This window comes from Parus major, chromosome 1 (assembly GCF_001522545.3).
Source record: "Parus major isolate Abel chromosome 1, Parus_major1.1, whole genome shotgun sequence".
Classification (NCBI taxonomy): domain Eukaryota; kingdom Metazoa; phylum Chordata; class Aves; order Passeriformes; family Paridae; genus Parus; species Parus major.
Genome location: NC_031768.1, coordinates 21,181,601 through 21,206,505, shown reverse-complemented (window position 1 = coordinate 21,206,505; position 24,905 = coordinate 21,181,601). Strand labels below are relative to the sequence as shown.

General features: G+C 36.5%; 1 protein-coding gene across 1 annotated transcript in view; it reads right to left on the bottom strand.

Moving 5' to 3' along the window:
• Window positions 1-7,768: 7,768 nt before the first annotated feature.
• PUDP (pseudouridine 5'-phosphatase) overlaps window positions 7,769-24,905 on the bottom strand; it is a 68,489-nt gene continuing 51,352 nt past the window's right edge. Inside the window, exon 4 of the mRNA XM_015627802.3 lies at window positions 7,769-8,350. Within this exon, the coding sequence (XP_015483288.1) occupies window positions 8,174-8,350 (177 nt within the window). The 3' untranslated portion in view covers window positions 7,769-8,173. The remainder of the gene's footprint in view (window positions 8,351-24,905) is intronic.

Genomic DNA, 24,905 nt, shown 5'->3' with positions numbered 1-24,905 from the left:
CTAGAGATTTTTTCACATCAATTAATTGCTGATGAACTTTGCCTAGCAAAGTTTGTGCTGATGGCACAAAGTGGACTAGATATTTAGCTATAGAACAAATTCAGTGCACAGAACTAATGGAAGTCTTCCAGTGAAACACAACCCTCCTAAAGCCAGATGTTTTTCTAGTCTCTAACAGTAATTTGTCCTTAGCAAGGCTTAGAAACAGCACATCTGAGAAAATAAGTCTATTCTGTCCTGGTTCCAAACAAGACAGGGTTAATTTTTGCAGTAGTCAGAAGGGGGCATGGCTGAGATCCACCTTATATTATTGCTGGGGGCAGGAAGAAGGGATTTTCCCTTCTGGAGAGAAGGCTTTTCTTGCAGAAAATGTGGCAGAGGGAGACATCCAATATTGTCTATGATCAGGAAGTTTTTCTGTGTGAATAATTCCTTTTCTTATACCATTTGCTATTAATATTGTTGCTGTTACTGTTTGTTTTCTTGTCTTATTGATGGTGCCAGGAAACTGTTCTTAACACATGATCTTCCCTCCCTCCCTCACTCCCTCCCTCCCTCTTCCCCTTCCTCTCAGCAAAATTTCAGAAGTTAAGGTGTGAACTTCACTAAGGACATAGAACTCTTTCCTGAGGTTATAAAGTGTATTAATTTCCTATCAAATACAGAATTGGAGTTGAGATGAGCACAGATGACAGCTGTGCACCAGGTCCTTTCATGTAGATGTCAAAAAGTCCTTTGTTCCAGAAGACATTTGCAAACCGTTCCTGATACATTTGAGTCTTCGCTAGAAAGTCAGAACTGAAAGGACCTGTGCCCTTTAGATAATTTCACAAACCAAGTTCCTACAACCAAAAAAAATAACAATTATTTGATAATTGGAATGTATTTAGGACACATAGAAAGGGTTTAGGACGCTTCAGACCAAAAAATTCATTTCAAAGAGGACTTCAGACACATATGTGCTCCATAACATTGATAAAATCATTACTAAGAGTTACATAACATAGGTTAAGGAAATATGACAGGATGGAATTACGTGATTAATAAATTAGTAAGATTTGCTTGAAAGAGGAGAAAAATCCACCTTATTTTTCTGTCTCAGATTTCACTAAAAAACATAAAATCAGTTGCCTAATCTATTTGGTCTGAATGCTGTGGGTTTTGCAACGTTTCAGATTCAGCCATCTGAAATAAGAACAATATTGAGGGCTATAATGGATCAGTTTAGAAGGCTGCAGTCATAGGCCTCCAGGAAATCCATTTTGCCTTAATCACCTTTCCAATTTTTCACATAAAATGTAGCAGTTCTGGATTATATCCAAGACTGAGGACATAGTAATAAAAAGATTCAATACATTTTGCATAGTCTTCACAATTTTAAATCAAGATGCTGTTTCAGCAAGCATTAACACTGTTTTTCTCATGCTCCCTCTTCCTCCCCATTTTTTGTTACTGTAATGAAAACTCTTCTCTCCCTACTTAAAAGCGGCTTATGATATCCATGTCTCTGCACATATTCTGCAGCAAGTTAAATACTTGAAATATTTCTATGTGACAAATCTACTGTTTGCTGAAATTACATTCTGCTACAGCAAAAAGACACTTCCCAAGGTGCAGCACTACTGAATGTCTTTCAGCATTTTCTGAAAAAGAAAAAAAAATCCCTAGTGTAGCAGTTACTTTCTCTTTCTTCAGTGCAACTACCAGGGTCCAGTGCTTGACCGTGTCTCAGCTGATTAACTCTGGAGCATGAGCAGCAGCAGCTGAGATAACCACTGAGAACAGTGGCTGTTCTGGTATATCACAAAGTCACTTCTCTGCATTTCTGGCAAAGAGTACAGAGATTTTTCTGCAAGTTAAGCCTAACTTCACAAATTTTTGTTTACCTCTAGAGTTCATGTGCAATAGAAAAAACTGAAAACAGAGATAAAACTTGTGCATTTCTGAATTTGTTTCTTTAACAGCTAGAACAACTAGTCTCATTTTCATGGTCTCAGGCATGAAACAGAGGAGGCTCAGAATTATTATCTGTGTTTGTCTTCCTCTCTCTCCTACATATTTCAACCTACACTGCCTTTGGAAAATGTAATTGGGATTTAAACTATTTTGTAGAAATACCATATAAACATTCTTCCCCAAATAAGCTGCATCATTCTGTGAAGAGCTGGTGGCAAGTGTATTTTTCTATAAGTTGTTGATCTGTGTGATCTCCTACTAAACATTTTCTTTTCACAAAAAGTAAGAGGTTTATATGGACAAAGAACCTCTATTTTTAAATTCCTAATGTTTTTAATTTTATCACATTGGAGTGTAAGATAGCAGTTTTACCTGCAGCCATACAGTGATTTGGATTGGATACTGTCATTAGACACATTGCCCACACTCTAGGTATGTAGGTAGAAGTAATTAACTAAATTACTAGCAAGACATTGAGATGATTCAGTGGAAACTGCTTTGTCAAATTTACAGGAAACTTAATTAACTTCAGTTATCCAGCTTCTGAAGTTCTCTAAATGAGGAAAAGTTACTGTCTGTCAAAGAGTAGTCAGTATAATAGCCAGCATATATATATATATAGTATATATAACCAGCATAATACACTTTACTCAAATAACCACGATAGCATGGATGAAATGCAGTCAAAATCAATATCCCCTTCTATGGGCAAATTGCTCTAGTTGCCATAGGGGCTGACTCTTATCTATAGAAACCTGTGCTTTATAACAGAGTGCCTTCATATATGTTTTTGAGTTGAGTTTTTCTTCTTTTAATGCAAAAAAATTTTCCCGTCATAATTACTGCTTTTACAGCTTTTCTAAAGACAACTTTACTGTTTCTCTTCTTTTATTTCATTGGAGTGCTAGGTCCTGGATGGTTTATACCACGGGTCAAGTACTGGTTTCCAGCTCCCTTCTTCTACCATTCTGTTCTCTTCTACTAAATAATGCCCTCTCTGCTACTTTTTAAATCACAGGAACTTTGGATATTAATAATGATCGTGTTAATGTTTTATTTCATGTTCCAGTTTCATATTGCAGATATTCTGGGGAAAGAGCCACAAAGAGAGAAGCGAGAGCTGGAATGTTCTCTCTCTCTGCTGAAGTTGTTTTAATCACCAGAGTGAGCCAGCACCTAACATTCTGAATATGATGGCTTAGAGCCATAAATCAAAGGGCTAAAGAGCAGAGACCAACAGACTTTCTCATGCTGCCCCTTGCCCTCTAGTATATACATATATATTTTTTTACACTGAGCTACCTGGTATGTAAACACAGCCATTGGCACATGCAGTGAGCCCTCCTGCTGAATTTGGCTTCCTTGGCTCTAGGAAGGGGCTTTAATTTGAGCTTATTAGTTTGAGTCCTGGCCCTTCTTCTGCCCTTCATCATAATGAGGCAATTAGATCCACAACCTAGATTTGTTGGCCAAAGGGAAGGTTAACATAAAGTGTTGATGACAGTCATGTTTCCCTTGGGACAGAGAACTGTTCTGAGAGAACTCCTTTTCCTCCATACCACTATTTCCCTTTATTTCCATTAGTTTGACAAAAAAGCAGTCCTACCTTCTCAGTGCCAAAACACAGTAAATTTAGCAAAGATACAAACTTAAATTAGGAACAAATGCATGGAAACAATTTAATTGGAATTGGGAAAAAAAAAAAAGGGTTGCTATATTTTTAACAGCTTAATATTATTCTAATATTAAAAAATTAGTAACAAATTTTTGATATGGCCAGTGGAATTGTGGAATTTCCTGCCTAGCTAGTGTTTTTGGTCTATATTTATCTAGATTAAAAAAAAAATAAATCTGTATGGATAACCAGTATCTAGCAAGAAAACAGCAAATTTCAAGTTTCATTCTCTATTTGTTAAAGCCACATATGAATTTTAAAGTAATAGAAAATAACTGCATTTTTTCTTACTATGATTTTTCTTGCAATTTTTTTTCTAATTTGGATTCTACTGAAGACATTTCTTGGAATATATGCAACATGAACAATTCTGGGCAGAGGTTTCTTTGGTTTAAGTATAGCATTCTTTAGAAAGGCATCTAATCCAAATGAGGAATGACTATCTGAGCTTTTTCTGATCTTTATTTGTAGAAGGCAAATGCCAAGCTTCATGGAAGTCAGACTGCATTTTAAAATTAATCCTGTTCCAAGGCAATGAATTTTTATTTGAATATAGTCAATGAAACCCCATTTATGTAGATCTTTGAAACCTGGAAATTCTACCAAAATTAATCCCACTGAAGTTTCAGTAAAATGTAAATCCTAATTCACTTGTGAGGTAGAAAGGAGTTTAAAGTTCCAGTACAATAGTTTGTACATCACAAACCTGTCTATTTTCTTTTCTTTTTTTTTTTTTTTAACTTATTTTCATGACTGAATTTAGTTCCATCTTGCTGTGCTGATCCTATTTTCCAGTGGCAAAAACTTGGTCATGAATTTTTGCCTTTATTTTCTGGAGGTTGGTATCCTTCTCAGAATATGCCTGAAGCACATGTTCTATATTAAGCCAAATAAAATTAAATGCATCCTTAAAATTAAGTTGGTGCTTGTTCTTTGCTTAATAAAAATGAATTAAGCATGTGTTAACTATTTGCTGGAATTGAAGTCTGCTTGCTGAGCTAGAGGATAGACTTTTTTGATTAGTTTTTAGCAGTCCTCTTCTAAAAACACAGATGGAACATTCAAATGTCCTGATTGCTCACATGTTCTCATGATCTGTAGCCAGGATCTGGTATGCATTTTTCTCAGTTCAGTCAGAACAGGACTTCATCTGGAAAGCAGCAGATGGAAGGAAGGGAGGGTATCCAAGTTTTTAATCCTTTTTTTCTTTTTTTCTTTTCTGAACAGATGTTGTTGAGATGATCGAGCTACAGAGCCACAAATCCAACCAAAAACTGGGTAAAGAAATATATACAAACATATGTTGATACTCGGTACATGGTTAATCAGACAGGCTGCAGTCATCTACTGGTGACATGAATATCTCCCTTGTATATAATGGAGATGACAGGATTTTTAGGTCTACTGTAGAAGAAGGATTTAATTTTGTGTGCTGTTTTGATTTCTCATTCAGTTAAGAGAAAAGCTAACAACAACAGTCAAAATTACTTCAGTAACAGTAAATGGTTCAGCACAGGACCAGGAAGTTGGTGAACAACAAGCTGAAAAAGAAGAATGGAATAAATAAATGTAATAAATTTTACCAGAATGATGGGAAGGTTATGACATATGGCACAGGTTCACAGATTTCAGTTTAGGGGCATAATTTCACTGACAACTGTCAGATGGGATACTAAATAAATGGAAAAATAATTGTATGCAATAAGATTTGCTGATGAGGCAAGGAGCAGTATTTTCCTGATTATTAATTTTCATAAAGATAAGGCTATTAAATTAGAACTATGCTGATCTTACCAAGGGGGTCATGGTGAAGTAATTCTATTTTATCAGTGATATATTTATTGCACCTACATCTTTAAAAACAAAATTCATTACTTTGATGACAATTCCTTCAAAGTAAAGTATAAATGAGACATCTCACTTCTATCTTTTTGCAAAACTCACCAGTTAAATTAAATACATGCAAAACTTTGAAGAAGTTACTAATTACAGCTTATTAAAGCTTCTTCCACATAGTAACTTCCTTGTTGAAATTCAGTAATTATGAATGAAGGGGATCCCAACAGGAACCTGTTTTACACTTGAAAGCTCAGAATTATTGCTCTACAGTAAAACTCTGTGCTATGTAACATATGTCAAAGGAGGAATTATACAGCAATAGTTCTGTTATCTTGTCTGGGAAGACCAGAAATGGAGTTCAGGTTGGATGGGACAGGTTGTTGTCACTATACAAACAGTTATGACTGCAATACCTTTGGCCAAAAGTAACAACGTAATATGGAGAATACTTACACGGACTCAATATTTACTCTATTTTGAAAAAATGTCTCCAGATCCTTAGAATGGAAAGCATTTAACTGCAAATACTGTACAAGTATATATACTAGAGCATGTACTATATACATACTCTATGTAAGCATTATACTCTATGTAAAAAAGGTTCTGGTATAATCTAGGTCATATATGACTGACCGTATAGAATAAAATGTCCTTAAGTTCTTGAGGTATAAACAGACTATTATAAAATAAAATAAGAACAGTCAACATAAAAGATGTATTTTTTGAGGTTTTTATAAATACAGAAGGAAGAAAATCTAAAGAAATTTACCATTAATACTGAAGGGTCTATAATTCATGAATTCTGTTCCTGACAAAACACCCTTAAATCTAAAAGTTAAACACCAGTAATGACTAGAAAATGTTTTTGTGACAAAGATCATATATAAACACATATTAAAAAACCCAAGGTCAGAGCAGCCTTCTCATAATACATGGAAATTATCTGATTTACAATATTTCAGGCCTCTTGTCTTCACAGTTTGGTATTTTACCAAGAGTGTGAAATACCTCATGGATACTCATTAGAAATGTAGGGATTTAAGTGCTGAATACAATTCATTTTATAAAACTGCCATAAAGCTACATAAATACCATAATTTTCTTTAGACAAGGTAAGACCATCATGTCACACGTGCAATTGTGGACTCCACCAAAACCTGTCCATGTATCTAGCATTTTATAAAGAGACCGTTACCCTTGTACTGACAAGATACCAGAAAGACACAGAAGTAAGAAGGACAGCTGACAATATAAACATTTACTGGAAATTATGGTAGCCAGAAAAATAAATTTTAACTTTTTATCTAAACCAAATCTGCAGTTTCTGCACTTTAAAACATATTGCAAAACTCTTTGTAGGAAAATTGGTGAAAAGCAAGGGCTCAAGGACAAGGTAAGAATGGAAATTAGAACAGCCTACAGAAAGCTATTTCTATAAAGAAGTTAGGGCCATAACTTTATCAGAATTGAAGCACAGAGACAGGACACACTTATTTCACAAAAATGAAAGAGAAGGGACTATAAGAAGGATATAAGGAAATTAAAGAAACAAGATACAGCATTTTGGCTGAATTCTAAGATGATTCTTGTATACCTCCTAGCAGGCAATCAAAATATCAGAAAAGATAATGACAGAATTACAAAATAATGAGGATTTTAAGGAATGTCTGGAAGTCATCTCATTCAATCTCTTAGAAGAAAACAAAAAAACACAGAAAGTACAACAGAATCCCTGTTGCAAAGAAGGGGAGAAAAAAGGAAAAAAGACAACACAATACAAGTGGAATAGATGGGCAAGTATGGTGATGCCTTAAGATTTTAGCCTTTATATTTTTCAAATCCTGTGATGCATTAGTGCATATCTCTAAACTTCATATAAAAGTGTTAAATACTGTCTTTAGTATTTAACTTAAGTATTTAGCAGTAGTGTGGTCAAACAAAACAATTCCTCTGGGCCTGGAACCCAAGGACACCTTACAGCCACACCCACCGAAAAGTATAAACAAAAGTGAATTGTGGGGGGAGAGTGAGCTGGGGGAATATGACTTCATTACCTGAAGTTGTAATTGGACAGCTCTCTCCTGATATGCAAAGAGACCAAACTTATGTCTGTCTGAAAAACTCATGATTGCCATTCATCTTGGGTGCAGCCTATAGGAGGCTTTAGACTGCCCAAGGTTTGAAAGCCTTTAATAAACACCCACTTTATTCTCTTAACTTTGTCTAGCCTCTGTTCTAAGTAGCCACTCCAAGGCATCAATGAGATAAGGAAAAGGATAAACACATTGACAGCAATAATAGTGTCAAAAACATTTTAATGGGATAAAAGGCAATCCAGAAAAGATTTCTGATTAAGATGTAAACAGTAAGTAATTCAAGTGGAAACAGAACAAGAAGCTTCCAATGCAATCACAATAAATTGTCTAAATAGTTCCATAATATTTCCAGAAAACATTATGAACAAGGCTGGATTCACTTAACAGAAAGATGCTGCTTTAATTTAGTATTTATTAAAAGGACAAATCATAAACATTCCAGACAGTTTATCCAAGGCAATGTGTAAAAGACTGACTGTTAACAGGATTTTTGTGCTATAGTTTTGAGGAAGAGAATAAAAGATGAAAAACAATCATATACCAAAATAAAATTTCATTTCACTTTTAATTTATCTCCAGTCAAGATCATGTTCATAGGTATTAGGCATCAATCATATGCTGGTAAACCAAACAGTTCTGGTTGGAAATCTTCCATGGACTTCAGCACCAGTGTTGCCTCCTTTTTAAGATCTGGATTTAATCTTTCATCTGGAATCATAACCACTTGCATTCCCGCTGCCAGGGCTCCTTTGACTCCCTGTGGTGAATCTTCAAACACAAGACACTGAGAAAAAAGTAGGTGAGGGAAAAAAATTAGTGTTACAATGGAGTTCTAATAGCTTGTTTCAAAAGACAAAATGATCCTGAATGAAACTTCGTAGGAAAACTAAATTTTGTTCTTGGCTTAGACATCCCTAATTAGAACAAGAGCAAAACTCTCAGTTTGAACATCTGCATGGTAATTAACCTTTAATTAATTTCAATTCAAAAAACATCAATACACTTACTTAAATCCCAGAAACTGGTTATCCAGATGTTCCTGAGTGCTTTTATAGGGATGTGTCTAATCGCAAGCTTAAAGTAAAATTAAGCAAGTGCCTAAATACCTTTATAAGCAGGCAATTTAACTTTTCCAAACCAACTTTACAACCTGCAAAATGGCAAAAGCACTGCTTTCACTCACACGTACAGCATTTCCTACATACACAAGTTATGGGGAACACTAAACTACCTAGGCCAACAGTAAGACTTTGCATGAGTGGAGATAGACACTACTTTTCAGAAGAGTGCTGTCAAAGTTGTATTATATTTGATTAATTCTTCCAAAGGAATAATGAGAACTAAAACAAGCAATTATATTGGAAGGTTTCATTTACAGAAGAGAGAGTTTAGTCAGAACTGTCATGCCTTACAATAGTCACAATCATTCCAGACTGCAGTTTGGAAGCAAAGTTGTTGAAAACAATCATACATTATTAATGTGGATTTTGTAATTTAAAGTCAGAATATTGAATAATAAACAAATAAGATAAATATATAACAATTATATTGTATGAAGTTTTATATAATGAAGGGTAATGTTTCTAGAACTCATTCCTGAATTTATATAAGGAAGCAACTCTTCCTGTCTCTTCCTGTCCATGACCTGCAAATTCAATTTGAATTTTTGGTCATGGATAACCCAAACCAACTTTTGGCATCCAAGGACCAGAAAAATTCTGATCTATATGGACACATGGTTTCTAACACTTCTCCAATTCATACTGCATTTATTATCAATATTATTAGCACTGCTACTACTACTAATGCCAAAATCACTGCCACAAGTAATTTTAGTAATTGAAAACAGATGTTGGGCTGGTTAGGGCAATTTTCCTCACATCTACTGATCAATGCTCTCAGGCACATGGTGTGATTCCTGAGGCCACCCTGTGCAGGGCCAGGAGCTGAACTTTGATGATTCTTGTGATTCCTTTCCAACTTAGAATGGTCTATGATTCTATGAACATACAATATCATACTGTACTTTTTAGGTTCTCAAACACACAACTATTTCACTGCAGAACATAAGGGCTGCACACTGTTCTGGCTGTGCTTATGGGAACCAAGTTGGAACTTGCAAAACCTTTATTACATTCAAAGAAAAAAATTTTGCAAGATGTATTAAATGTCTACCCTATATATAGGTAGACATTTATGACCCATCTATCAGAGATTGTGGAAAGGGAAAACTGAAAGAACCCTCTCCTGATTTCCTTTCTTTTTAAAATATTGATCCTTGCCTTTCAACATGTCAGCAACAACTTGGAGTCTGTCAAGTGAAAATTAAAAGGTTCTTTCTACCTTGCATGTAATAAAGTAAAACTTAATTAATGATTTTTAGTGAGCCAAAGAAATCACACCAATCTCTTCTGTGCTCATTTCCTTCATACAGTCACTGCATTCCAATTTGAACAATGTGATACTTTCAAATATTGATAATTATCACTACTACTAACTACAAATATGTAACCAGATGATCCTGGAAAGCTTAGTGCAATTGCTATTAGAATGGAAGCATGGCTCTGCCTATAGGTTTTGTTCTTAACAATAGCTTAGTTCATGATCTTAAGCACTCTGAGGACAATAAATGAAACTCTGACAGGCTTTGGTTTTTGAAGAATAAGCTTAAATGTTGCACAGAAGAGCATTACCAAGGCCTTTCAGAAACCTTTTCTGATCCAGCTCATACAAAAGAATGTACTTCACTGCTCTGCCTTGAAAGACCTAATTGACTTCCATGGTGTCACTAAGCTTACTGTATGAGACGAGCCGATGATTATGGAAGTCAATATGCATAATAAAAAGCTTAACTAATTCCCTGGAACTAGACACAATTAAAAATCTTAATTACCAAAGAAACCAGGCAAATGACCCGTAATTACACTGTCTTGCATGTTACAGGAAATAAGTGTACTAGGTCTTCCATAAGTCTTTCTTTTTCAGTTTTTACTGAGACTTATTGTCAACAGCAGAGCCACATTTTTAATGGATGACGAAAGGTTTACAGAGGTTCACACACGAAATGGATTTATTAATACATAGAGATGTTATAAACTCCTCACTGTTCTGGACCACCCACACACTAAATTTAGAGATATGAAAGCAGCCAAGTTCTTTCCCATTTTGCATAAGTATTGCAACATCAGCATCATTCCAACTGAAAGACAGATGAGATTTATACAGACTTCAGCTGAGATTCTGGCTGCTTCTGTGCATTATTTCTAAAACTTGTGTCACTGATCAATACTACTCCTATGAGATCTCTCAAAAGGTCATACTAATATAGGACAGTTCTCACTTTGGAATGAACTAAATGCTTAAAAAAGTATAGCAAAGTATATGAATTTATATTTCACTCTATGAATCTAGAAAAAGAAAAATTAATCACTTAACCAGAGGAAGAAATAATATTACTGCAGCACCTCATTACCTCATCCTCCTACATTAAATGTAAGTGTATAAGAAAAAAGTGTTAGTTAGGCTCTTGGTATGTACAGCAGGCCCTCTCTACCCTATATACTGCAAAAGTCTGTATGGAATAATGATATGACTAACAGGGATATCCATAAGTGTTATCACCGTTAGTGATAGCGAAGAAGGCCAGAAGGATAAAAGATTAAAATCAGTTTTAAAATTAAGATTTTGGAAGACCTGCGAATGTAATGTGTATGCATAGCAAGTGCTTATCAAACAAGTATCCTTGACCACATATGACACTACTGCATCAGCTCCCTAACAGACTGAAGCATGAGACTAAAAATGACATGATTTATAAGCATAGAACTCATGTGCAAGTTTAACACTACCATCTATTGTTCTGCAAAGAAAGAATGAAAAGGAAGCTTTCATGATCTGTCCTCAAATGACACAGAAACATTTGATATCAGAATGCTACATACTATGTTTTGGGCTTCTTATGGATTGCATCTTATACTCTGTAACTTCTTTATTTTTAATTGATGTTTTCCTCCTTCATAATCCAATCAATTGGTTAAAAGTGTGATGGGTGATTTTTGTAAAATCTGCACTGCAGGAATATTTGTTATCCTTATACATTGATTTATGTATATATGCACAATACAGTCTTTTATAAGTCTTTAAGGACTAATTTAAACTTCATCATATATCTAAAAAAAGCCCCAAGACAGACTGCAGGAAGAAATTGACCAAGTACAGCCAGGTCACATGGACATCAGAATAACACTTGATTTCTGTAAACCAGAAGGTGCTCAGGCCTTTCATTTTTACAGATAACTTGTTGACTGTTCATTGCCAAAAGTATTTTTACTTTTTCCTTTGTGAAAAACTAGCCCATAGTATATGGTTAAAATTCAAAACTAAGTAGCATCTAAGAAGTAAATTATCAGTCTGAAAAATATTACTACTGCAATCATTGTTTGTGGTTTGTTCAACAACTTTTGTAATTTTCTCTTGCTCAGTTTTTGTTAGATTTTCAAAATAATTTGAGTACTAACCACCTGTGCTAGTCATGTGAGTGACCCAGAAATTTTCAAGAACCATAATATAATTCAGATTACAACACAGATCCATCCATATCCGATACGAAATGTTGAGATGCTTAAAAGGTGCTGTTTGTAATTTATGGGAGGTGGTGGAAATTCACAAAAAGAGAGAAGAAATAACAATTTTAACATCATAACACAGATGCTGGGCTATTTTTTAGCTCAACTTATGTTGTCTTGTTTCCTGTGTTTTGATTTTCCAAATACCTGGGAACCAGGGGAAAAAGTGACCCATTTACCATCAGGGTTACTTAAAAATTATTGAATGAATCCATTTTATGCAGCTGCAATATTTGCAATTTTGGTCTCTTACTGTTAATTCTCCGATGAATTAAGAAAAAACAATAATGAAATAATGTGATTAATGTTCCTCTCCTAATCTCTGGATTTACACTCCTTCCAGAAATAGTTGGGAAAAATTCCAATAGTGAATACAATAATGAATTACATTTCATTTTATTTCAAGGATGTGCCAATTTGACCAGCCATGGATAACAGAATCATTTTAAATATGCTGTTAAGAAAGTAATGCAGCTTACAGCTCAACAACTTAGTTCCATTAAGGAAAATGAGAAGTAAGCCAAGATGTTTTTAAATGCTATAACAAACGAATAAACTGGAAACTTAAAATCAAATTAATTAAGCACCAGAATATTCAGTATACTAACTACAGCCACCATTCTTTATGAGTCAATGATTCATATTAAGAACTGTTTAAAAATTACATGCACATATGCTTTTTAATTCAGATTTTTATTAACTCTCTACTAGGAGTATGTTGAAGACCAACATACCAAGAATCCAATTATTTACCAAAAAGCTTACAAAACAGTGTTAGCATAATTTCTAAAAAAAAAAAAAAAAAAGAAGAAAAAGTTGCATTTGCACATAATTAAATCACTCTGGGTTTCTAGCTCTTACATAAGTGCCACTTTACATTTCAGACCACACCAGCAGTTCTTCTCTCACAAAACCAGTTCACAGAACATTATCTCAAAGAAAGCCAGAAGGAATAAAATGGTTTGAATGGAGAAGAAGGAGGAGAAATTTCATATTTCTTGCTTGTTTTCAAGAGCTAGAAACCCAAATCAAATGAAAGGAAGTGTTTCTGTGACAGTCAGCCCCAGACACAGCGGCTCTGTGAGGCAGGGAGAAGGTCACATTTACATGCGGGGTTACTCTGATCATTCTGGATGACTGGAGCACTCTTCACAGAGCACTGTGTGTTTAGAGGACAGCACACTGGGAACTCTGTATGGTAACTTGTGTTACAGGCCTCAAGGAATTCTCAGGCTTTTCTGAAACAGTGTCCAATTATCCCAGCAGGAGAAATCTAACTCAATCAACTGCAGCTTGGATTAGCCATAGAAAGGTATTGCTCTTTTATGGAGAACACAAGGTAAATACTAAAGATGTTCTCTACTGAGGCTACGCATATTGCATAACATGCTGGAGTTTTATGTCACTTATCTCTAAAAGTGGCCTAATAAGTAATTCTGTACAATGAAATTCTGTACAATGTACTTTGTGCTGGCATCCCTTCCACAGACTTCCTTGACATGTAATACACAACACATTCAAGTAATGCACCTTGCACACATAGCTCAGAACTGTAGGACAAAATACACTGAGGGGGTGCTTGAAGGCCATTTGGAAACACCCTATTCAACACATGTCCAGCCAAAGCAGGCTGCTCAGGTCCTTGGCCAGGTGGGCTTTGAGCATTTTCGTGTATGCAGATTCTACATGCCTCCTGGACGTCTGTTCCCATACAGCAAAACCATATGGTGAAACCAGCCCTATGGTGAAAATGGTTTTCCAAGAATCTAAGAGTTTCTCGTGTTTCACCTTTTGCCTGTTGCCTACTGCATGATCACTCTACACCTTGAAGAAGAGGCTGGGCCCACCTCATGAGCAAACACATCAGAGATTCAAACCAGGTACCCAAAAGAGGAACTGTTTTGATGCATCCAAATTCTAAGTCTCAAACTGAAACTGCAAGTAGGCACCTGTGGATACTAAATGCAAAAAGCAAGCAGGGAACAGATCCTGTGTGAGACTAAGTCACACAGGCTTCTCACTCTGGCCTGAGAAAGCATGAGAAAGAATCCAAACAGTCCTTGGTAAAGGACAACAATCTTTGCAGGTGTTGTTTAGGAAACAGTCAAGGGGTGGTGTTCCAATTAACCAATGATGGTGATGTGTTGCTTTAATGACCAATGAGAGTTTTGCCTCTTGCACCTTCTCAAACATGTCTATAAAAGAAGAACAAGAAAAATAAACTTTGCTCTCTTGGACAGTGCAGCTAAGAGGGTCAGTGCGTACTTCTCGCCATTTCTAATACGGTGTGACAGGCACCAAAAGTATTTCCTGAATAAAAGCAATGAACGTTTTTCCACAGGGAATGTGGACAAACTCACAGCTGCAGGCTGCCAGAGTAGGTGCCCTTCCTGTTTGTTTTGGGTAACTGGACAGCATCACTTGCCTACGACTGCCTCAGCAGGTGCTGCAGAAGACACTTGATTCTCATGGAGCAGGCTAATTTTTTAAAAACATCTATTTTGGCAACAGTTTCTTTTTGTTCTATAATGCCTCAATGACCAGTGTTATTTTCCCACACAGAAAGATCAGCCTGCATAGTGAAATTTTCATGAAACTGATCTAAACATTATTTAATGATTGTATAATCTTTGATGGAAGTGTTAATAATAGCCCATGTATGCTTCAGACATAATGTCATTCTCTAATTTCTTCAATAAAGAGAGAAAGGGTGAGAAGAGGCATTAACCTTTAAACAGGTTTTCATTGGGAGTGCAAAAACGTCATGGAAAAGGTCCTTTATTTTCTATCCAGTACAAGCTTCTCACTGAACTGTACACAAGAGTGTCACCAGTCTGGAGTGACTTGGTGAGATACAGCTGCATTACACTTTAAGTCTTCCTGATCAGGAAGAAAAGAGCCTTTCTTTCAAAATTCAAAACTGAAAGTTATTGTAGAAAATATGTAAGATTATTAGCACAAAACTCCAAGCACAGAGCCAGAAACTACCACCTTTTAATAAAACAAACAAAACACTACCAAAATTATAATAATTATTTTCTATGTATTTCAACTACAGAAAAAAACCCCAAAACATTAAAAACAGCAATTCTCTCTTCTCAATATAGATTTTCAGAGGAAAGTGGAGAAGAATGTACAGAACTACATTGGAAAAAATATTAACTCCTAAAGTTAAGAAGAATATAAAAGTTCCTATTGGGCAGTACTTGAATCATACAGGTTCGTCTTTTCAACCTACCATTTATAACTGGCATGCCTAAAGCTGATTGTAAATCAAAAGCCACAAAATGGCTGTGCAAGTATTAATGAATGTGCTCTTTCAACAATAGCCCACCTTTGGTCATTGGGTTATGGTTAGGAATGTCATAATTCCATAATTTATTTTTGCAACAGCAATCTAAAAATACCACATATTTGAAATGAAAAGCCTCATTACATCAATAACCAGATCTATTTAAGTAACTGTCCTCGTGATTTCAAAAGATGATTCCTCAGCCGCTTAGTTTGTAAAGCTGCTTTGACTCCGCAAGGAAATGAAACTCAAAATTCAAAATTTCTTACATAAATCTCTTTACCTGAGAAATTATTTGTGTGCTAAATATAATATTTCTAAAGAATGTGAAATCTACCACCAAAAGTAAATAATTAATTATAAACCCCATATTTCTAAATACACTATGTATGATATACCCTTTTTGAACTAGTTATTATGAGAAATAATTAATTCAATGGACCCACTCTCCTAACCCTGAATGAGAGATTAACTGTAAGTGCACTCAAGTTCTACTAGATAAATACAATTATTATTGGTAAAAACAACATTTTTAATAAGAATGTGTTACATATTAAGAGGAAAGTTTAAAAAACAAGTCATATTTTTTTAAGATTCCAGTTGAAAAGTTGTGTTTTTCATATTCATCTCTAGCTTGTTTTTATCAGATTCCTTTGTTTATTTTAGGGAAGCAATAGTTACCTAGGTATTTCAAATTATGAAAAATGCAGAGAAGGAAAGGCAGTAAATATCAAGCAGTTTTCTGTGAATCAATCATTAAAAGACTTCTCCTCTACAAAATTTCTTTCTACTGTAAACTTCAAGCCCAAATATTTCTGTAAATAAGAAAATTAATATACTCTTAAAATTAATTCATATGTAGAAAGCTATTTAAATCTTAATCTTAAAACATTTCAAGATGCTTTTGTCAAAATTCCCTTAATCTGATCTAGCTATTTTACACACTGCATAGAAACACTTTTTAAAATGCATAGATGACACACAGTGATCAAGCTGTGCCTATTTTTCTATTAGACCAGCTCTACCAGGTAAGAGAATGCTAACAGTCACTTCAACCAAAGGCTCTCACAATTCTTATTTTGACTCAGGCATGCTGACAGGAAGAGTAACAGATCATTTTCCATTAAAGGAATAAGGTGTGCATATAAATGAGTGCATCAGAGTAAGCAATGAACAAAAATAGAAAAACATGTTTATTTAATTCTGTGTATGTAAGCATGTGGATAAATGCATGGTGTATATGGTCTCTATATAGATAGTCTCTGTCTGTCTGTGGCTAATGCATGTTCAATTTAGGATATATATTAGGTCAGTAACTAACAGAGCCATGACACTGGCTTAACATTAGCATTACTTTGGGAATACCAGGCCATGGTATCAGCAACTAGTTGCTATGCTTGTCATACAACTTCTGCCATAACTTCTCTTGGGTACTCAGTCCTTCAAAGAAACAAGTTTATCATTTTCTGGGTTCTCATTAGATGTTCTTAATAACATTTTTATCCAAAACCCCCTCCCATTCTGTATATTTCAACCACGGATAATGTTCAGATTCAACAGGGTATAAAGCTGACAGATGGCAGACTAATTCAAAAGAAAAACTACCGCGTATCTGCCTGTAAAACAATGTCTCATGGGCAAAGTCCTCAAAACACTTCATCAGGCCATATGCTTAAATGAAAACTACTTGTTCATACAACACCATAATGATTTTATATTAAAAGTAAGAATCATTTAGTGAATCTGCTGAAGTATCCTGAATTTGCTGACTTTTAACAGTTTGAGTGAGTCTTTAGAAGAGGGATGAGGGCTGATTTCCCATTTAAATTGTGTCCACATCTCTGAGACTGTTAGAATTGTTACTCTAAAGCTTGCTGCCACATTATTTTACTATACAATTATTAACTACTTATTTCTATGTAATGGACCCCAAATAATATGCGTATATACACAGAAAATATGCAAATTACATATAAGTATTGTATGGACTTATAATCACATGATTCCAGGATGGCTGGTTACAATATGGTGTTAATAATGCCAAGGTTGTGGGTTTAATCCCTATATTGGCCATTCACTTAAGAGATGGACTCATGCTCCATGTGGATTCCTTCCAGCTCAGAATATTCTGTGATTCTGTGACTGAGATTGGAAGCAATCTCTGAAGGTTACCTGGGCCAACCTCCTGCTGAAGCAGGGACACCTACAGCCCAGGACAAGTTCCAGTGTTTGAGTATCTCCACGGAGCGAGACTCCACCTCTCTGGGTAATTTGCAACACTGCTCAGTCACCCTCATGGTGAAGAAGTGTTTTTTGATGCTCCGAGGGAACCTCCTGTCTTTGAGTTTGCTTCCATTGCCTCTGGCTCTGTCACTGGGCACCACTAAAAAGTGCCTGTATCTTTGCATTCTCCCTTCAGGTATTTTCTTATATTAATGTTTCCCTGAGCCTTCTTCAAGCTCACTTTGCCTTTCCTCAAATGTGATATACTGAAGCTCCTTAATTATCTTGGTGTCCCTTTGCTGGACTTCATCCAGCAGCTCAGTAGCTCTCCTGTACTGGGAAGTGCAGAACTGCACCCAGTGTTTTCCAGGTATGGCCTCACCAGTGCTGAGTATGGGGGCAGGATCAATTCCCTCAGTCTGCTCACAAAACTCCTCGTCAGCCACTTTTGCTGCAATGGCACATTACTGGCTCATGTCCACCAGACATTGTAATGAACTTTTTTTTCTGACCACAGGAAATCAGTCGGGTTTTCTTTCCTGTTCAAAAGCATGCAGCTAGATTCATTGGTGCTGAGACAGATGTCATTGTAATGGAACTTCTAAATTTAAAGATCTGAATGACAAATGTGCAAAAAGTACAGACAAAACTTATTTCCATGTGACTGTTAGAAAATCTATGATGAGAATATAAAACACTCTATTAGGAAGTGTCTCACTCACCCCAATACTGATATAAACACATTTCTTCACAGTTAAGTCACAGACAAATTGCCTTCTCTGCAGATGCCTGCAGTCAAATTACAGAGAAGCACCGAAATGAGAGTTAATGTGCTTATAACACAAACTTGTTTGGAAAAAAAATCCAAGTTGTCTCTACATAAACACAGTCTATTCTGCTTTTCTTCTATTTAAAAACAAATTATGTGTCTTTATATGTTATACTACCACAGCGTACTGGAAAGAGTGTTTTTACATTGCTCTAACCATCACAACATATGACCTGAAAGAAAGTACCTCTATTGCAGTAATACAATCAGTTCAGAAATAGATGCCAAGATATTGCCAAGAATCTGGATAAACTGACAAGCAGCTGAGTGCTACAAGCAGCCTTTTACTGATAACTTGGAAACTTCAGCACCCAGACATTATATAAAGATTTCCTAGGGAAACCAGGCTGCAGCAGGTGTGTCAAGGTGAAGAAGTATAACTGCGACACAGTCCGCTGAATTATATGTTCTGGCTACCAGGTAAAATATGCTGTGACTACAAAAAGAAAAGAGGATAGGCCTGGCAGATGAACAAGCAAAAGAGAATCTCAAACTGTGATTCAGCACAAAGGAAATGCCTCAGGTGATTTTTTTGCTGCTTTTGTTTTTGTTTATTTTAAGATGTCATAGTGATCTATTGTACTCTATTTCTAATATATTTCAAGTCTTTGCTAATTGATTCCAGCTGCTTCTAGTGAGCTATAGGTAAGATTTATCATTGAATGGAGAAAACTGATAAATCAAGTAGCAAATATGTCTAAAGACTGAGGACTGAAAATCTCATCCAGACATGGAACTGACTCTGGGATTTATGTTCTGGGTCTGCAGATCTTGAAGGTGTGGCTGAAAACACCTGCTTCATAGTCTTCAAAGGTTTGTAAATTCTAGTCTTAGCAAGCAGAACAGTGTGAGAAAAGACACTAAGAATTTTTTTTTTCTCCACTGACCCTACATCTGCAGAATAAAACCACTTCAATACTTTTAAAGCCAAAGAGTACAGTCTCCTCGTTGACAACAAAAGTAAGAATTTAACAGGTAGTTCTACTTTATATCAAGATGATGGATTAAAACTGGAAATAGTTACTCTGTCTAGAAACACTGTTATATGCTCAACTAGGTCACATTTTAACTTTGACTTCTTGTTACCCAAAGTAACAAGAAGAAAATCTTAAAAAAAAATCAAGTGACAATTGTCATTTTGAGCTAGTTCACATAGATACCCAGTATCTTATACCTTGATGGAAAGTGAAGATGTTGACCATGACACTTAAAATGTTTTTCTCAATCAGATGTTCTTTGTGCTTTGCAGTGGTAGTACCACAGGCTTCTAGCATGAAGGTTCTCTTCATGTTATTCTACATCCTATAATTTATTTTTTTTTCTTTGCTTTGGTTGCCTTCCTGACTACATTCTTTGAAGAAAAGGAACACATTTCAGGTATTGATTCATTGATCTTAATTAAAAAGAATCTTTCCTTACAAATACTCTATGGTTATGAAACACCATATTACTACTAATCATATTACATGTATTACTACTATCACATTACTTCTTCATCACATTACTACTAATTTCAAAGAGCATGTATGGAACATAGGCACTTAAAATTGCCAAATTTTTATAGAGAGGGATTGGTACATTTCCATATGCAGAAATACATACATATATGCACACACACATTAGTTTATATGATAGAACTGTACAAAGGAAAAAGAATGGCAGGAACAAGGGCACATGATGGGGAGCTTGAAATACCCATGGCCAGCTGCTCCCAGACACACCCCAGCAGTTACACACCCCATTAGCCTACCAGAAGCTCATTCCTGTGCTGCCTGATGGGGCAGAATGATCCCCAGCAGCCCTGTGAGGCCCTGGTTCAGCCACTCCAGGTGCCACATGGCCAGACCCACACAGACATGCCAACAGGAGAAGCTCCATGGGTCAGGGCACCCTGTGGCTGGTGGGGTGTCAGTAAGGGCCATCTGTTCTTGGCCATTCCTGCATCAGTCTGTGTAGTTTGTCCTGTGTCCTCCAATTAAATTTAATTTCTAATGGTTTTCCTGGGCAAGGGCACACATCTGAGCATAGAGGTTTCAGTGTCAGTCCTGCCAGGGGACCAGGAGACCCCTGGGCCCGCAGTGGAGCACTGCACTGATGAAGGGTCGACAAGTGAGGGTGTGAGGGCTAGTAAAGAGCATGCTGGAATAGCTGGCAAGTGGGTGAAGTGTCCTGGAAGCCAGGCATGACTCTATGGGCAAGAGCACAACCAGTCCTGGCTCTTGGAGGGACAGGGAAGCCTTGGCCAGCTGCTATAAAGACTGTAGCATCTGGGGCTGTCTGAGAGATCTGTGTGCACAGAAGAGACTCTAGAATGATGGAAGCGCAAGACTGGGATCCAGGGACAGAATACCTAAATCCAGGTGCTGGAAGGAACCTTATTGCAAGGTGAATAGGGTAGACTTGTCTCATACATCTATGCATGAAAGTGACAAAACAGTAATCCCACAAGAGGAACGTAGGTATATGTTTGAAAACACTGATTTAAATTCTCTAAAATTCCTAGGCTTATTCATAGCTGCAAAAAACAATGGAAGGTGTCTACACCGTGAACATGGGTACTTGTTGAAGAAGTACAGCATTTTAAACATTTGCCAATTAAGGTGACTCTGATTTATGGTTTCCACACCAAACAAACAAACAAACAACCAAAACCCACCCTAAAAAAGTAATACAAACTGTGTGGAAGACTCATAGAGAAAGGCTTACCAAATAAAATGAGAGCCATGGTCAATTGAAATAATACTGAGCCTTTTGCTGTATTTATAAAGAAATACAAAAGGATGGTTGGCTTGTTTGGTTTTGTCAGGCAACACAAGTTTTTAATATCTCTAGTCATTCAGACCTTTGACTAAGATTTATTAACCTGTCAAACAAAAGCAATTTTACAACATATACAACTGCAGTTCATTTCAGAACATTTACTGCTCTGTAAACAGAAAATCCAGATTCTGCTTAAACAATCTATTCCTTTTCCTCCTCTCAAAGCAAGGAAAGCAGGGTAGTAAGAGAAATTCTAAGTGAAAAAAAAGAAGTATTTACAAACTTACTTGCACAAATATATAAAAAGCATAAAGTTAGAAATTAAAACAGACTTTTTATGGTGACTACTTCAACTGAAAAAACATCCCCCACCTTTAGGCAGTATGGAGAGGGGAAGGGGAAACAGAATAGGGGCACAGCTTCACATTTACTTTGCATATTTTCTCTTATGTAGCTCCCCTCAAATGGCTCTGGGAGATGTTTAGAAGGGAGGCAGTTCATTAGGAGACTGAAACAGAGGGAGTGTGTTATCTACCTGGAACACAACCAGGTTATCCACTCTCCCTTTACAGAGAGAAACATGTGATGCTAGGGAATGGGTTACTGCTCTTTGGGGATAGAGCCTCATCTAATAGCCTGACAAAGTCATAGCTCCATGCCCCCAGCCCAAACAGTAGCAAGGCTGAGCACGTACCTCTCATCAGGCACCAGCAAACACACACACACAAATATATATATATATATATACACACATAAGGCTAGACACACAGATCAATGCAGTTATACTCAGTACTCCCAAGGACTCACGGGGTCATTCAGCTGCCTCTTCTCTAGTGCTCAGATGCTTGTACTCAGCCTGGCCACTGGCTCTGCAGGTGCCTGGGCTGGGCCTCTGTGACCTGCAGTCCCAGGCTGTGGGCTGGCATCTCATTCTGCCCAGTTACCAGCGACCACATCTGTGCTCACTCCAGCTGCTGGCACCATGAACACATGGGTCTCTGGCTGGGTCTGGTTGCTGGTCACAGACACAGAGACCACAGACTAGATACCCTTCAGCCAGGAAAAATTAGAAATAGAATTTGCTAACAGGACACACTGCACTGGTAAGGAGCTGTGCATGGCCAGACAAATGTATCACCTATTTACACATCCAATGTTTTTTTTATTCTCTTATCCCTCCATTTCCCTGTAATAAATCCTGATCAAACCCCGAATTCTCTTCCTCGGAATCTCATATTGAGTGCCACACCCTAGGCAGCATCTCTCCTCAGTTCAAAAGGATTGACCCAACACTGATTTACCTTGATAGTGCTTCTGGAACAGCCCTGGAAATGCCCGAAAAGGCTGCCCTCCTTTTGAGTCCTGAATCTGAGCTTCTGTCCACCTTTGGGAACCTGTGCTGCCCTGACCATATGGAGATGGGCATCTGATGTAATGGTGACTTCTGTAACAGGTGTGGGAACTGTTGGGAAGGTGTGATTTGGGATCCCCCACCTGCTGTCACCTCTCTCAGCTCTTCTGGTCTGCAAACAAGCCTTTAACACAAACCCTAACATCTGCATCTGGTAGTGGATCTTCCTTAGGATCCATCCAATTCTATACAAGTTTATGAACGACATGCTGCTTGATTCCTAACATGCAAGAGCAGGAATCCAAGTACTTTCTTTTACAGGTCTTTATAACGAGGGCCTGACATGCCATACACTATGCTAAATATAGAAATCAATAGAAGAAAAAGCAATGCTCAAATCAGACATCCTATTTTTCCTTTCTTCTCAATGCTGCTATTATTCCAATGTTCAGTTTGATCCTAAAGCAATACACCACAGCATGTCACAAGCATTATTATGTCTTTATACTGCTGAGTAACTAAAATCCTTTTATTAAAATACAGCATTCTGTGATGGATTTCTTTATCCTTGGACTGACATTGAGCCCAAAGCTCTTACTAGTAATCACTTTACACAAAGCCAGATCACATACTCAACTCAGACAGAGAAGCTAAGAACTCAATTGACAGATTTTTAAAAATGGTGTGAAAGCTGGTGAGACTGAATTGTTCTAGCAAGTAATAGACACATTTCAAAATTTCTGACACAAACTACGCTGAAGGCCTTTTCTAAGTATTCGACTTATGGAACATTTTATTCACCATTCATTAGCACTGTATTATTTAAACATAATCAGAGAAACAAGAAAGTTACTGCACTAAATATTAATCATCTTAAAGAAAATTAAGGCTGTCACTTACAAATATCAGCTGTAAAGAGGAGCTGTAAATATGAAGATATCACTAAAACAGTCTTCCAGAAGCCTACTCAAAGTCAACAATCATCTTTCAAGCATACTTGCTCTTCAACTGATTGCTAAGATGATAAGGGGGAAAAAAAAAAATCAATTGACAGGAGAAAGGGACATTAATAAATTGTCCAAACACTTCAGAATTACTAGTTAATGCAATACTAGAACAGAATATGAAACTCTGACATCAGTGTTTCTAAAGAAAACTTCTTTACTTTGAGCGAGTGCCAAAGTGCACGTTTGCAGCTGACTCTTCTTTCCACTGTCTTCATGAGGTTTTAAATTTAGACATGTAGCATCCTAAATGTTTGAAGAGTTTCTGCTGTAATGTTAGGACTGTCACATCATCTACCAATCCTCTTGAGACAGAATGCTTAGCCTCAAAAAAGTAAACGCTTTTACTATTTCAGTATATATGTCATTAACTTATATACTATTTCCTCACTCTTCATCTACACTCCCTAAAAAATGCTTGAGAAAACTGTAAGGACAAATGGGTTACTGCACACTATTAACTCTATTATTTATAATGAAGGCATATGGATTACTTAGTGCAGTTACAAATTCAAGTTTTCATTTTCACCTTCAAGGCCCTATATTATCTTACTCACAATTACTTATGTCTTGCTTTTATTTCCTTCTACTCCCTCGACATCTTCTATCCTTTCACTTAATTGCATTCTTTATCTCTTTCTCCCACTTTCAGCTGTATGTCTTATATCATGCTGACCCCTGTGCCTTGTACAATCTTCATGCCTACAGTCTTCATCCTTCTCCAGCAGTATATTTAAAAATACACTCTTTCATGAATCACTGGTACATGTTCTTCTTCCTCCCTTTCTTATTGCTGGGCTATTAACAAAAACCTGTCTTGCTTAAATCGCTTTTGTTCCTTGTTGGACCAGGGCAGCAGAGAACACAGCTAAAAGCAGAGCTGTCTGATTTACTTCTTATTTCTATCAGGAATTACCTCTGTTAGCTCTAACTCTGAGGAGAATTGTGGGGCAATACCTCCTTGCCATCTAAAATAAAAAGTTAGAATCTTGTTCACTAAAAAAGCCACAATGTTCATTAAATAAATGCCTATCAGTGTGTGTTTGTAGTTGTTAGTTTCTGCAAGCTACATCTGTATGTCTTATAGTCTTAGATATTTACATATATTTCACAGTGCTCTATCAATTGTCCAGAGCAGGCTCCATGCCTGTGATCCAGCATACATTAATATGATGCTTTTTATCCTTTCATGGTTTAATGTGTACTTAAGTGTAAATATAATGACCAAACTGAGTGGCATACAAACATCAGGAAA